The sequence below is a fragment of the Scyliorhinus torazame genome, chromosome 11, assembly GCF_047496885.1.
Source record: "Scyliorhinus torazame isolate Kashiwa2021f chromosome 11, sScyTor2.1, whole genome shotgun sequence".
Classification (NCBI taxonomy): Eukaryota; Metazoa; Chordata; class Chondrichthyes; order Carcharhiniformes; family Scyliorhinidae; genus Scyliorhinus; species Scyliorhinus torazame.
In genome coordinates, this window is record NC_092717.1 from 197,848,076 (window position 1) to 197,860,838 (window position 12,763).

General features: G+C 45.9%; 1 protein-coding gene across 1 annotated transcript in view; it reads left to right on the plus strand.

Moving 5' to 3' along the window:
• The window catches only part of LOC140385752 (DNA topoisomerase I, mitochondrial-like), a 211,882-nt gene that overhangs the window by 156,671 nt on the left and 42,448 nt on the right, over positions 1–12,763 (plus strand). Inside the window, 1 exon segment of the mRNA XM_072468224.1 lies at positions 6,146–6,273. Coding sequence (XP_072324325.1) covers positions 6,146–6,273 — 128 coding nt within the window.

Consider the following 12,763-nt stretch of genomic DNA (forward strand, 5'->3'; position numbering starts at 1 on the left):
ACAATACAGCCAGGTTTTGTATCATCTGCAAACTTCAAAATTGTTCCCTGCACACCACGATCTGGGAGTCTGGAAAGAGTGTCCTGCAGTCAGCATCGCATCAAAGCACTCTGGAAAGAGTGTCCTGCAGTCAGTATCGCAGTGAAGCCAGTGGTACATATCGGTACTAACAGCATGGTTTTTTAAAAAAGGATGAGGTCCTATAAGCAGACTATAGGGAGTTATGCAAATTAAAGTAAGACCTCAAAAGGTAGTAATCTCTGGATTACTATCAGTGTCATGTGCTAACGAGAGTAAAGGTAATAGGATATACCAGATGAATACGTGGCTGGAGAAACGGTATAGGAAGGAGGGATTTGGATTCCTGCGACATTGGGACCGGTTCTGGGGAAGGCAGACTGGTACAAGCAGTGCAAGTTGCATCTGAGCAGGTCCGGGCGGGTGGTCCTCCAGTGCTGTCGGGGTTGGTTTAAACTAGAATGGCAGAGGGATGGGGATCTGATCAGGGAGACCGGCGGGAGTATCAAGGAATGTAACAAATGCAGAAATGCAAGAAGCAGAGGGCAGGAAAAATAAATGGGGCCAGAATGCAAAATAACCTGGTACGCCACCTTTGCTTTAAAAGACAAGTCTAAAGGCTTTGTGTCTTAATGTGCGGAGCATTCACAATAAGGTAAATGAATTAGCAGCACAAATAGATATGGACGGTTATGATATAGTTTCAATTAGGGTTACCAAAGATTCATCCAATGATGTCGCTAAATCCATAACTATCTTGAGGGACATAGGTACTACAAAACTCTTACTGGAGAGAGATTTGGTTTCCCTCCAGAAAGAATTCAATGAAAGCGAAGGTCTTTGTAAATGGGCTAAATGGAGATTATATCACAGTTACCTTGTACAAAGCAAATTAAAATGTGATCTATCATCAGGTCCAGTAGTTGTCAAGAGTGGTTAAGAATTTACCAGTAGAGGGAGTAGACTTGCTTTTGGGGAATGATTTGGTAGGAGTGAAGGTTATAGCTTCACCCATGATTACAGAATCTGAGGGAAGATAAGGAAATGGAACAGTTACAGGAACAGTTTCCAGATATTTTTCCCTCGTGTGGTGACGAAGACAATGGTTAAACAAAGTCCACCATCAGAAATTGAAGTCACACCACCATCGGATGGTAGATTAGCCAAAATTGGGAGGTGCGAGCCTCAGCTCAGAGGGGGTAGCACGCAGTTGGAGGCTGTTTATTAAATGTACCTTTATTAAATGCAAAGGACAATTGAAAAGTTTGGAAAGTTCACAACTCTGCATAGGAAGGCACTTACCGGAATATTGTGATTAACATTGGGTGAGCGACCGGAGAATCGTAAGGAAAGAGAGAGTACCTGAGATGCAGAGTCTTTACAAAAAGAGGCAGCGGCCTAGAGTAACGGCTGCATGTTGGGTGGCTCCCCCGCAGATGGCGGTGATTTGAAATTATCGGCCCAAACTATTTTTTTGGGTGGGGTGGTTTCGATGTTTTCTCATTTTTTCTTACTCCATTTTTTTTTTTCCCGATTTATTTATTTATTTTTATACATATGGCGGGGGTGGGGGGAGAAAGATCGGAAGTTGGAGTCTGGGGCACGGAGACTGAGGCAAGGGAGCAGAGCTGCCTTCAAGTTCAAGCGGGGCCCATGCCAGGCCAGTGTGGAGCTCAGATCCAGGCAGGCAATCAGACCAGGAGAACCAAGTTCATCAACCTCTCCCTGAGAGAAAGAGAAGTAAAGTAAACTAAAGATAAAGAAAAAGGGGGAAAAAGAGAGTACAGCGAGGACATAACGGTTCATTGGTGTGCCACTAACCGGATGCTGCCGTCAACCCAAAAAGACATGAGGTGGGATTCTCCGTTCCCCGATGCCGATATCGTAATCGGCGACCAGGTGGAGAGTCCCTTTTTACGATGGAATCGGGGCGGCTCAGTTTTCGCATGCTGCACCCCCTCAAACGCGTCATTGAGGAGCACGCCACATGCCATTGGGACGGCCTCAGGACGTCACCTCTCCCAACGGGCCAAGTTCCTGACCGCACAAGGGACGTGTAGTCTCCGTGGTTGGGAACCCGGCGTGGTGGCTGCGGACTGTGTCCAGCGCACCACAGTCGGGCGGGAGCCGTGCTGCTGGATGGGGGGGGGCTTCGGCGAGGGCTGGGGGGGACTGGTTGGGGGTTGGCGAGGGGATGTCCAGGAGGACACTGTCTGGCAGGTCGGGTCCGCGCACAACCGGCACCATGTTGTACGGCGCGAACACTGCAGCTCGTCGCTATGCGCATGCGCGGCCACGGACCCGGCAATTCTCTGGCCATTTTCGGCGTGGAAGCCAGGTGTTATACCCTCACCTGTAGGAGGATCAGTACTGGGGCCTCGCTGATTTCTTTTCACCTAAAAGACCATGGATCATCTGGACGTAGCCTGGAAATCAGAGCATTCAGCCCATGGTGTATGGATTTCGGTGCTGGTGTGATGCTGGGTATCTAGCGACACAGTGACCAATTCCGACCTTGGATGACTGTGGAGCTTGCACATTCTCCCATGTTTTTGCATGGGTTTCCTCCCGTAGTCCAAAGATGTGCAGGTTAGGTGGATTGACCATGTTTAATTGACCATTAGTGTCTAAAGATGTAAAGGTAGGTTAAGGGATTATTGGCACAGGGCGGGGAGTGGACTTGGGTGAGTGCTCTTTCAGAGGGTCGGTGCAAACTTAATGGACCAAAAAGCAGCCTCCTGCACTGTAGGGATTCTGATTCTATGCAGGCCATATGCCCCAAAGACTGGTATATCGTATCAAACGGGCTTAAGGGAATTGGGAGGCGGGTTATTCACCAGAATTTCCAGCCTCTGACCTCTTGGTAGCCGCAGCATTTATATGGCTGGTTCAGTTCAGTTTCTGGTCAACTGTAACACCTGTGGTGTTGATAGTGAGGGATTCAGTGATGGAAGAGCTATTGAATGCCATGGAGAGATGGTTGGATTCTCTCTCTTGTCGGAGATAGTTAATGCCCAGCACCTCCTGTGGCACGAATGTTAATGGCCACTTGTCAACTCCATGTTTTAGCATTTGGATACAAATTGCTTCCATATCTGAGGAGTTGTGAATGGTGCTGAACATTGTGCAATCATCAATGAACAACCACTTCTGACCTGATGATGATGGGAAGGTCATTGATGAAGCAGCTGAAGATTATTGGACATGACCCTGAGGAACCCCTGCAATGATGTCCTGGCACTGAGATGATTGTCTTTCAACAACCACATCCATCTTGCCTTGTGCTAGGTGTGACTCCAACTGTGGAGAGTGTTCCCCCTGATGATTCACCATTGACTCCAATTTTATTCGGGCTCTAATGCTACACTCAGTTATGAACTATCTTGGATGTCAATGGCACTCGCCCTCACCTCTCCTCTGGAGTTCAATTCTTTGTCCAGGTTTGGACTAAGGCTGTAATGGGGTCAAGAGCTGACTGAATCCAACTGAGCAGGTTATTGTTGAGTAGGAGCTGTTTGATAACACTATTGACGGCCCTTTCCATCATCACTTTGCTGCTGATAGAGAGACTAATGGGGGTCTTCCGTATTATTGTTAGAATGTTGTCAGATCCCCTCGTCTTTTCCATATCCATTGCTTTCTGCATTTACTTGATATCCCGTGGCGTGAATTGAATTGGCTGAAGACTGACATCTGTGATGCTGGGAACCGAAGACGCCATGTTGCTCATCCACTCCACAACTATGTTGCTTGCTAAGCCATTTCAGAAAGATTTGAGGGTCACATTGCTGTAAGTCTGGAGTCACATGCAAGACCAGACCAGGTAAGGATGGCTGATTTCCTTCCCTAAAGGGCATCAGTGAACCAGATGGATTTTTCTGGCAAATCGTCTCACGGTCACTGTTGCCAAGGCTAGCTTTTTAAAAAAAATTTGGAGTACCCAATTTTCTTTTCTAATTAGGGAGCAATTTAGCGTGGCCAATTCACCTACCCTGCACATCTTGGGGTTTGGGTGAGACCCACGCAGACACAAGGCTAGCATTTTTAATTCCATATTTATTAATTGAGTTTATCCAATGTCCCCAGAGCATTAGCCTGAGCCTCTGGATTACTTCAGTATTCACTAGAGAGAGGGACCTTGTTGCCCATGGGAACAGTGTGAACCAGGTTAATAGACTCGAACGGGTTGATATTAAGAAGGAGGATGTGCTGGAAATTTTAAAAGCATCAGGATAGATAAGTCCCCTGGGCCTGACGGGATATATCCAAGATTACTACGGGAAGCGAGGGAGGAGATTGCTGCGCCGTAGGCGATGATCTTTGCATCCTCACTCTCCACTGGAGTAGTATGGATGATTGGAGGGAGGCAAATGTTGTTCCCCTGTTCAAGAAAGGGAATAGGGAAATCCCTGGGAATTACAGACCCGTCAGTCTTGCGTCTGTGGTGAGAAAAATATTGGAAAGGATTCTGAGAGATAGGATTTATGATTATTACATAGTTTGATTAAAGATAGTCAGCATGGCTTTGTGAGGGGCAGATCGTGCCTTATTGAATTCTTTGAGGATGTGACAAGACACATCGATGAAGGTCGGGCAGTGGATGTGGTGTATATGGATTTCAGTAAGGCATTTGATAAGGTTCCCCATGGTAGGCTCATTCAGAAAGTTAGGGGGCATGGGATACAGGGAAATTTGGCTGTCTGGATACAGAGTTAGCTGGCCGAAAGAAGACAGCCAGTGGTAGTGGATGGAAAGTGTTCCGCCTGGAGGTCGGTGACCAGTGGTTTCTCGCAAGAATCTGTTCTGGGACCTCTTTGTGGTTTTCATAAATGACTTGGATGAGGAAGTGGAAGGGTGGGTTCGTAAGTTTGCCGGTGACACGAAGGTTGGAGGAGTTGTACATAGTGTTGAGGGTTGTTGCAGGTTACAACAGGACATTGACAGGTTGCAGAGCTGGGCTGAAAAGTGGCAGATGGAGTTCAACCTTGATAAATGTGAAGTGATTCAATTTGGAAGGTCGAATTTGAATGCTGAATCTTGGGGTCCACGTATATAGATCCCTCAAAGTTGCCACCCAGGTTGGCAGGGGTGTGAAGAAGGCGTATGGTGTGTTGGCTTTCATTAACAGGGGGATTGAGTTTAAGAGCCGCGAGGTTTTGCTGCAGCTTTATAAAACTCTAGTTAGACCACACTTGGAATATTGTATCCAGTTTTGGTCGCCTTATTATAGGAAGGATGTGGATACTTTGGAGAGGGTACCGAGGAGATTTACCAGGATGCTGCCTGGACTGGAGGGCATGTCTTATGAAGAAAGGTTGAGGGAGCTAGGGCTTTTCTCACTGGAGTGAAGAAGGCAGAGAGGTGACTTGATAGAGGTGTACAAGATGATGAGAGGCATGGATAGAGTGGATAGCCAGAAACTTTTCCCCAGGACGGAAATGGCTGTCATGAGGGGACATAATTTTAAGGTGATTGGAGGAAGATATAGGGGAGATGTCAGAGGTAGGTTCATTACACAGAGTGGTGGGTGTGTGGAATGCACTGCCAGTAGAGGTGGTAGAGTCATTAGGAACATTTAAGCGACTCTTAGACAGGCACATGGACAGCAGTAAGTTGAAGGGGTGTAGGTTAGGTTGATCTTGGATTAGGATAAATGGTCGGCACAACATCGTGGGCCGAAAGGCCTGTACTGTGCTGTACTGTTCTATGTTCTGTGTACTCGTCCAGTGAAATTATCAGTACACCACTGCCTCCCCTGCTTAAATGGTGAATAGCCTAATATTCCAATGATTTATGATTTTTTTTTTTTAATAAATTGAGTACCCAATTATTTTTTTTCCAATTAAGGGGCCAATCCACCTAACCTGTACATCTTTGGGTTGTGGGTGGAAACCCACGCAGACACGGCGAAAATGTGCAAACTCCACACAGGCAGTGACCCAGGGCCGGGATTCGAACCCGGGTCCTCAGCGCCGCAGGCAGCATTGCTAACCACTGTGTCACGTGCCACCCCGATGATTTATGATTCTTGACTAAGTTTGTGCTACATAATTCTAAAATACTGCCAAACAACAATTAATTTATAAAGATTCAATTATTTGATCAATGACAATTGTTTACTTCATAGCTGACGAAAGTATCGCAGAAAAGATCTTGTCCTACAACCGAGCCAACAGAGCAGTGGCCATTCTTTGCAACCACCAGAGGACACCACCGAAAACCTTTGAGAAATCCATGAAAAGCATTCAGTCTAAGGTAGATTTCCTAATCGCCTGAGTAGCAAATGCATATTGAAATAAACACCACAAAACTCATTCATATCATTGTGGATTGGTTCTAGCCAAAGTGAATATTGTGTTTCTTACATGTTCTAATAAGAATAGGGTATTACTGCAGCCAATTCCTCTTTATTGATGAATTATTAGCCATTCTGTAAATCTTCTCTTGATTCTTTCTCTAGAAATATTTAAAATTGTGTTGGAAATCCATTTATATCATATATCCATTCATGGCTTTTGGATCACTTGTCCAACAATGACTTTCACTGAACTGCCCCACATGTTCTAACATACTCTATTGTTAACAATTACTCAAAGTCTTCACTGGAGTGAACAATTGGCCTAAATTATTTTTGCCAATTACCTCAATTTTTAAAACTTCAATTAGATCATCACTTAATCATGCATGATGATGCTTTTGAATCACTGAGATACTTGTGTCATAAGCTGAAGCTACTTGTCTACTTTTCACCTGTTTACAAAGAACAATACTACACAGGAATAACTCCTTCGGCTCTCCAAGCCTGGACAGGTCACGATACCACCCTTGGCCAAAACTCTCAGCACTTCTTAGTGCTTAGCGCTGTATCCCTCTATACCCATCCTATCTATGTATTAGTTGAGATGCCTTTTGAACGCCGTTAATGTATCTGCTTCCAAAACCTCCCCTGGCATTGTGTTCCAGGCACCCACCACCCGCTGTATAAAAAAAACCTGCCTCGCACATCTCTAAACTTTGCCCCATGGACCTTAAACCTATGCCCCCTCGTGACTGACTCCTCCACCCTGGGAAAGAGTGCCTGCCCATCCACTGTTATCATGTCCCTCATCTTGTAGACCTCTATCAAGTCACTCCTCAATCTCTGTTCTAATGAAAACAGTCCAAGTCTATTCAGCCTCTCCACATAGCCAACACCCTCCAGACAAGGCAACATCCTGGTAAACCTCCTCTACATCCTCTCCAAACCTTCCACATCCTTCTGTAGTGTGGCGACCAGAATTGTGCACAATATTACCAAGGTTCTATAGAACTGCAGCATGACTTGCCAGTTTTTATACTCGATGCCCTGTCTAATGAAGGCAAGCATTCCATGTGCTTTCTTGACTACCTTGTCCATTTGTGTTGCCACTTTCAAAGATCTGTGGATCTGTACACCCAGATCTCTCTGACTTTCCATATTCCTAAGAGTTTTGCCATTTACTTTATATTTTCCCTCTGTTAGACCTACCAAAATGTATTACCTCACATTTGCCCGGATTAAACTCCACTTGCCATTTCTCTGCCCAAGACTCCAACCTATCCATGTCCTGCTGTATCCTCTGACAATCCTCAACACTATCTGCCACTCCACCACCTTGGTGTCATCCACTTACTAATCAGACCAGTTACATTTTCCTCCAAGTCGTTTATGTACACTACAAACAACAGAGGCCCCAGCACCAATCCCTGTGGAACAACACTAGTCGTAACCTTCCAAACCGAAAAACACCCTTCTACTGCTACCCTGCGCCTTGTGTGACTAAGCCAGTTCTGTATCCATCTTGCCACCTCATCTCTGATCCCATGTGAGTTCACCTTTTGTACCAGTCTGCCATGAGGCACCTTGTCAAAGGCTTTACTAAAGTCCATGTAAACAACATCCCCCGCCCTCCCCTCATCAATCATCTTTGTCACCTCAAAAAGCTCTATCAAGTTAGTGAGGCATGACCTCCCCTTCACAAAATCATGCAGTCTATCGCTGATGAGTCCATTTGTTTCCAAATAGGTATAAATCCTGTCCCTGAGAATTCTCTCCAATAGAGAGAAATACTACCGATATGAGGCTCACCGGCCTATAGTATCCTGGATTATTCCTGCTACCTTAAACAGCAGTACCACATTTAGCTATTCTCCAGTCCTCTGGGATGTCACCTGTAGCCAATGAGGACACAAAGATGTCAGTCAAGACCCCAGCAATTTCCTTCCTTGCTTCCCTCAGTATTCTGGGGTAAATCCCATACGGCCCAGGAGACTTATCTACCTTAAATACCTCCTCCTTTTCAATGTTAACGTGATCCAGACTGTCCACACACCCTACCCAAGAAGCATCTTTACATAGAATTTACAGTGCAGAAGGAGGCCATTCGGCCCATCGAGTCTGCACCGGCTCTTAGAAAGAGCATCCTACCCAAGGTCAACACCTCCACCCTATCCCCATAACCCAGTAACCCCACCCAACACTAAGGGCAATTTTGGACACTAAGGGCAATTTATCATGGCCAATCCACCTAACCTGCTACCGTGCTGCCCTAAAGTCTTTCACAAAGTCCTCTTTTTTTTTTTTTGGTGACCAATGACGCAAAGTACTCATTTAGTACCTTGCCCATTTCCTCTGGCTCTACTTATAGAGTCCCCTATAACTATCGCTCTCCTGCACTTTGCCATCACCTGCTGAGCAACAGAGCTAGCTGTGGTGCCACTGTTCTGGCTGCTGTTGTTTTCCCAAAATAGGCTAGCCCCCCGCCCGCCCAACAGTACCCAAAATGGTATACTTGTTACAGAGGGGGACATCTGTCTGCCTGCACCTTGGCTGTGACCACATCTCTGTAACTGTTATCTATGACACTTTCGTTGGCACAGTGGTTAGCACTGCTGCTTCACGGCGCCGAGGTCCCAGGTTCGATCCCAGCTCTGGATCTGTTTGTGTCTGTGTGGAGTTTGCTCTGTCCGTGTGGAGTTTGCACATTCTCCCCGTGTTTACATGGGTTTTGCCCCCACAACCCAAAGATTTGCAAGGTTGGTGGATTGGCGACGCTAAATTTCCCCTTAATTGGAAACAAATAATTGGGTACTCTAAACTTTAAAAAAAAATCTATGACGCCTTCCACCAACTGCTGCTCCAACCGAACTGTGAGGAGCTGCCTTTGGTTACACTTCCTGCAGACGTAGTTGATCGGAACGCTGAAGGGTCACGGATCCCTCACATCTCACAGTTAGAGCACTGCATCCCGCTGAGTGACATTTAAGCACTAGTTAATTAATTTAAAATAAATAAGTAATAAATTAATATGAGATTAAGTTTTTTTTTTTTTTTTAGAAAATATTTTGTTGAGGCATTTATTATTTAGGAGCTGGTTTAGCAGAGTGGGCTAAACAGCTGGCTTGTAATGCAGAACAAGTCCAGCAGCGCGGGTTCAATTCCCGTACCGGCCTCCCCGAACAGGCGCCGGAATGTGGTGACTAGGGGCTTTTCACAATAACTTAATTGAAGCCGACTTGTGACAATAAGTTATTATTATTATTTTAAACAACAGAGAGATCCAACTCGCGCAGGACTCTCACAGTAACACACCCAACTACCCAAACATTAGATTCCCTGCCCTTAATCATGACTTCCATGCCGCCCCCCTGCCTTATGACGGTCAATGTTCCTTGAAGTTGATGAACGGCTGCCGCCTCCTAACGAATCCCTTAAGGCAAACTTAATTTTCTCTAGCCTATGTCACTGACCCAAACCCCTGACTTTGGAGCTTCAAGTCCCTCCATCCCAGCAAAATCCGTCTCTGGGCCACCAGGGAGGCAAAGGCCAAAACGATGGCCTCTCTCTTCCACCTTTGACTGTTAGTGCAAACAGTCAAAACAAAGGCAAGAAGTTAAAAACAAACAAACAATCCCTCCCAAGGTCCGAATGCAGAGACCCATCCCTTGCCAAAGCCCTGCAAACCGACCTAACCGCAAACCGAACTGAAGAACGGGGGGAAAACGAAAGAAATCCAAAAGACATAAACTCAAAAGTTTTTCACAACATAGTTCAGTTATCAACAAAGAAATGTACAGCACAGGAACAGGCCCTTCGGCCCTCCAAGCCCGTGCCGACCATGCTGCCCGACTAAACTACAATCTTCTACACTTCCTGGGTCCGTATCCCTCTATTCCCATCCTATTCATGTATTTGTCAAGATGCCCCTTAAATGTCACTATCGTCCCTGCTTCCACCACCTCCTCCGGTAGCGAGTTCCAGGCACCCACTACCCTCTGTGTAAAAAAAAAAAAAAAAAAAAAAAAAAAAAACTTGCCTCGTACATCTCCTCTAAACCTTGCCCCTCTCACCTTAAACCTATGCCCCCTAGTAATTGACCCCTCTACCCTGGGGAAAAGCCTCTGACTATCCACTCTGTCTATGCCCCTCATAATTTTGTATACCTCTATCAAGTCTCCCCTCAACCTCCTTCGTTCCAGTGAGAACAAACCGAGTTTATTCAACCGCTCCTCAATCAAAGTTCAAGCCCTTCATCTCCTGCCAGTCCATTCTCCTTCATAAAGCCCACTGCCTCCTCCACCGAGCCAAAGTACGACTCCTGGCCCCCATAAGTCACCCATTGGCGAGCCGGGTACAGCCGTCCAAACTTTACGCCCTTCTTGTACAGGGCCGACTTGACCCTATTAAAACTCACCCTACTCTTCACGAGCTCTGCTCCCAGGTCTTGGTACACCCGAATCTCAACGCCTTCCCAAGTACATTGCCTCGTCTGCCTGGCCCACCTCGTGATGCATTCCTTGTCCAGGAACTGATGCAATCGTACCACCATCGCCCTCTGCGGCTCACCCCCCTGGGGCTTGCACATCAGTGCCTTGTGGGCCCGATCCACCTCCTATGGCCGGTCAAACGCATCTTCCCAACATACGCACCCACATCCAATCCTTAGATTCCCCCCGGCAGACCATGATTCGGATGTTCTGCCTCCGAGAACGGTTCTCCAGGTCTTCCACTTTCTCCAGCAGTCGCTTCCACTAGTCAAGCATCAGCCCAATCTCTGCTGCCATCGAGGTGAACTGTTCCTCCTGCTCCCCCAACTTCTGGATTGCCTGTCCCTGGGCTGCCAGTCTCGTCTCTGTGGTCAACCACCGCCTTGATCGAGTTCACTGCCCGGGCCAGGTCCTCCGCACTTTCCTTCAGCTATTGGGTGAACTTCTAATTTAAGAAGCTCACCAACTGGTCTATCGGCCACTGAGCAGCAGGACCAGACCCTGCCTGCCCACCATCTCTGCGTGCGTTGTCCGCACAACACTCCTCAACCAACTGGTTCGCTTTTTCCCGGGCACTTCTAGATTGCAGCTCCATAAACTGGGGGTTACTCTCTTCTGCTGTCACATCTGAACTTTTTCCGACAAAATTCCTGCGACAAACCAGTGTAAAGACCACAGTGAGCTGTCAAATATGCAACCACTCAATCCATGGCCGTCACAGGAAGTCGACTTCCATTATTAGATTAAGTTAATGTTAACTGTAGGGTCCCTGGTGCTAGATTTCGACTGTAAAATTAAATGCTAAATCCTAATCTCCACCCTCTGGCTTAGTTACTCTTTAGTTAGTCTTCTACCTAGTTAATTAATTCTTTTTTTTTCAATATTTTTTCAAATTTAACACTGATTCCCTACCAGCCAATTGGGTCACAGATTTACTGTGACGTCACTTCTTAGTTTTTTTTTTCCCCCCTCACAGTTTCAAAACACAGACAAAGTACCACTTACCTTCCCAGGCTGCACTCCGGATTTCTCCCGCTCCGCTCCCGATGTGAAGGACTTAGCTGCTACTCACCAATCAGCTCTCTTCCTTGTGGTCGCCTGCAGCAGGACAAGGCCACTCACTGGAAATGAGTGACAACTCAAGGGATTCAAAGCACCTCCTCCCATCCAGCCTCGATATCCCACCTAGCTTCAAATTCCCAGCTTCCAAATTCACTCTTCGATGTGCCTCACTCCAGATGCGTCTTCAATGTCTCACTGGGAGTGTGCAAAGCTTCAAGGAGCTTCAAATCCCCTTGTAGCTCACTCCTAATTCTTCTTCGAAGACTTGGTACTCCATTTGTTTGGCATGGCTTTGCAAGTTACAAGCTTTACAGTATAAAATAAATATGTTGAACTATTTGAAGTATGCAGCAACAAAATTAAAATAATTAAGAACATATTTGTTTCCTGAAATAGTTCAGAGTAACCTTCTAATATGTCTCTTCTCAGCTAGGGAGCTGTAGTACCCATAACCATCTTCATCTGGATATATTTGTTTTTAAAAATAGAATCTCAATCTTACAGGGCAAACCATTTGGCTCATTGTGCCAATGTGTTTGAAAGAGCAGCCCCATTAGTCACACTCTCTTTGTTCTTTCCCTATAGTCCTCCAGATTTTTGAAGTATGCAACTTTCTTTTGGAGGTTACTATTAAATCTGCTTCCAACACCCTTTTCAGGGAGAACATTCAGGATCATAACTTGGTACATTCATTTTTTTTTTTTTTAGGAACTCTTCATCTACCTTCTGATTCTTTCGCAAGTTATCTTAATAAATGAACCTCCTGGTTATCTGCATAAAATAAGATTATGATTTTAAAATAAGGCAAAATACTGCGTGTGCTGGGAATACTCGGGTCTGGCAGCATTTGGTGAGAGAAACAATTATATTTTTAATATGATTCTTCTAAAACTTGACT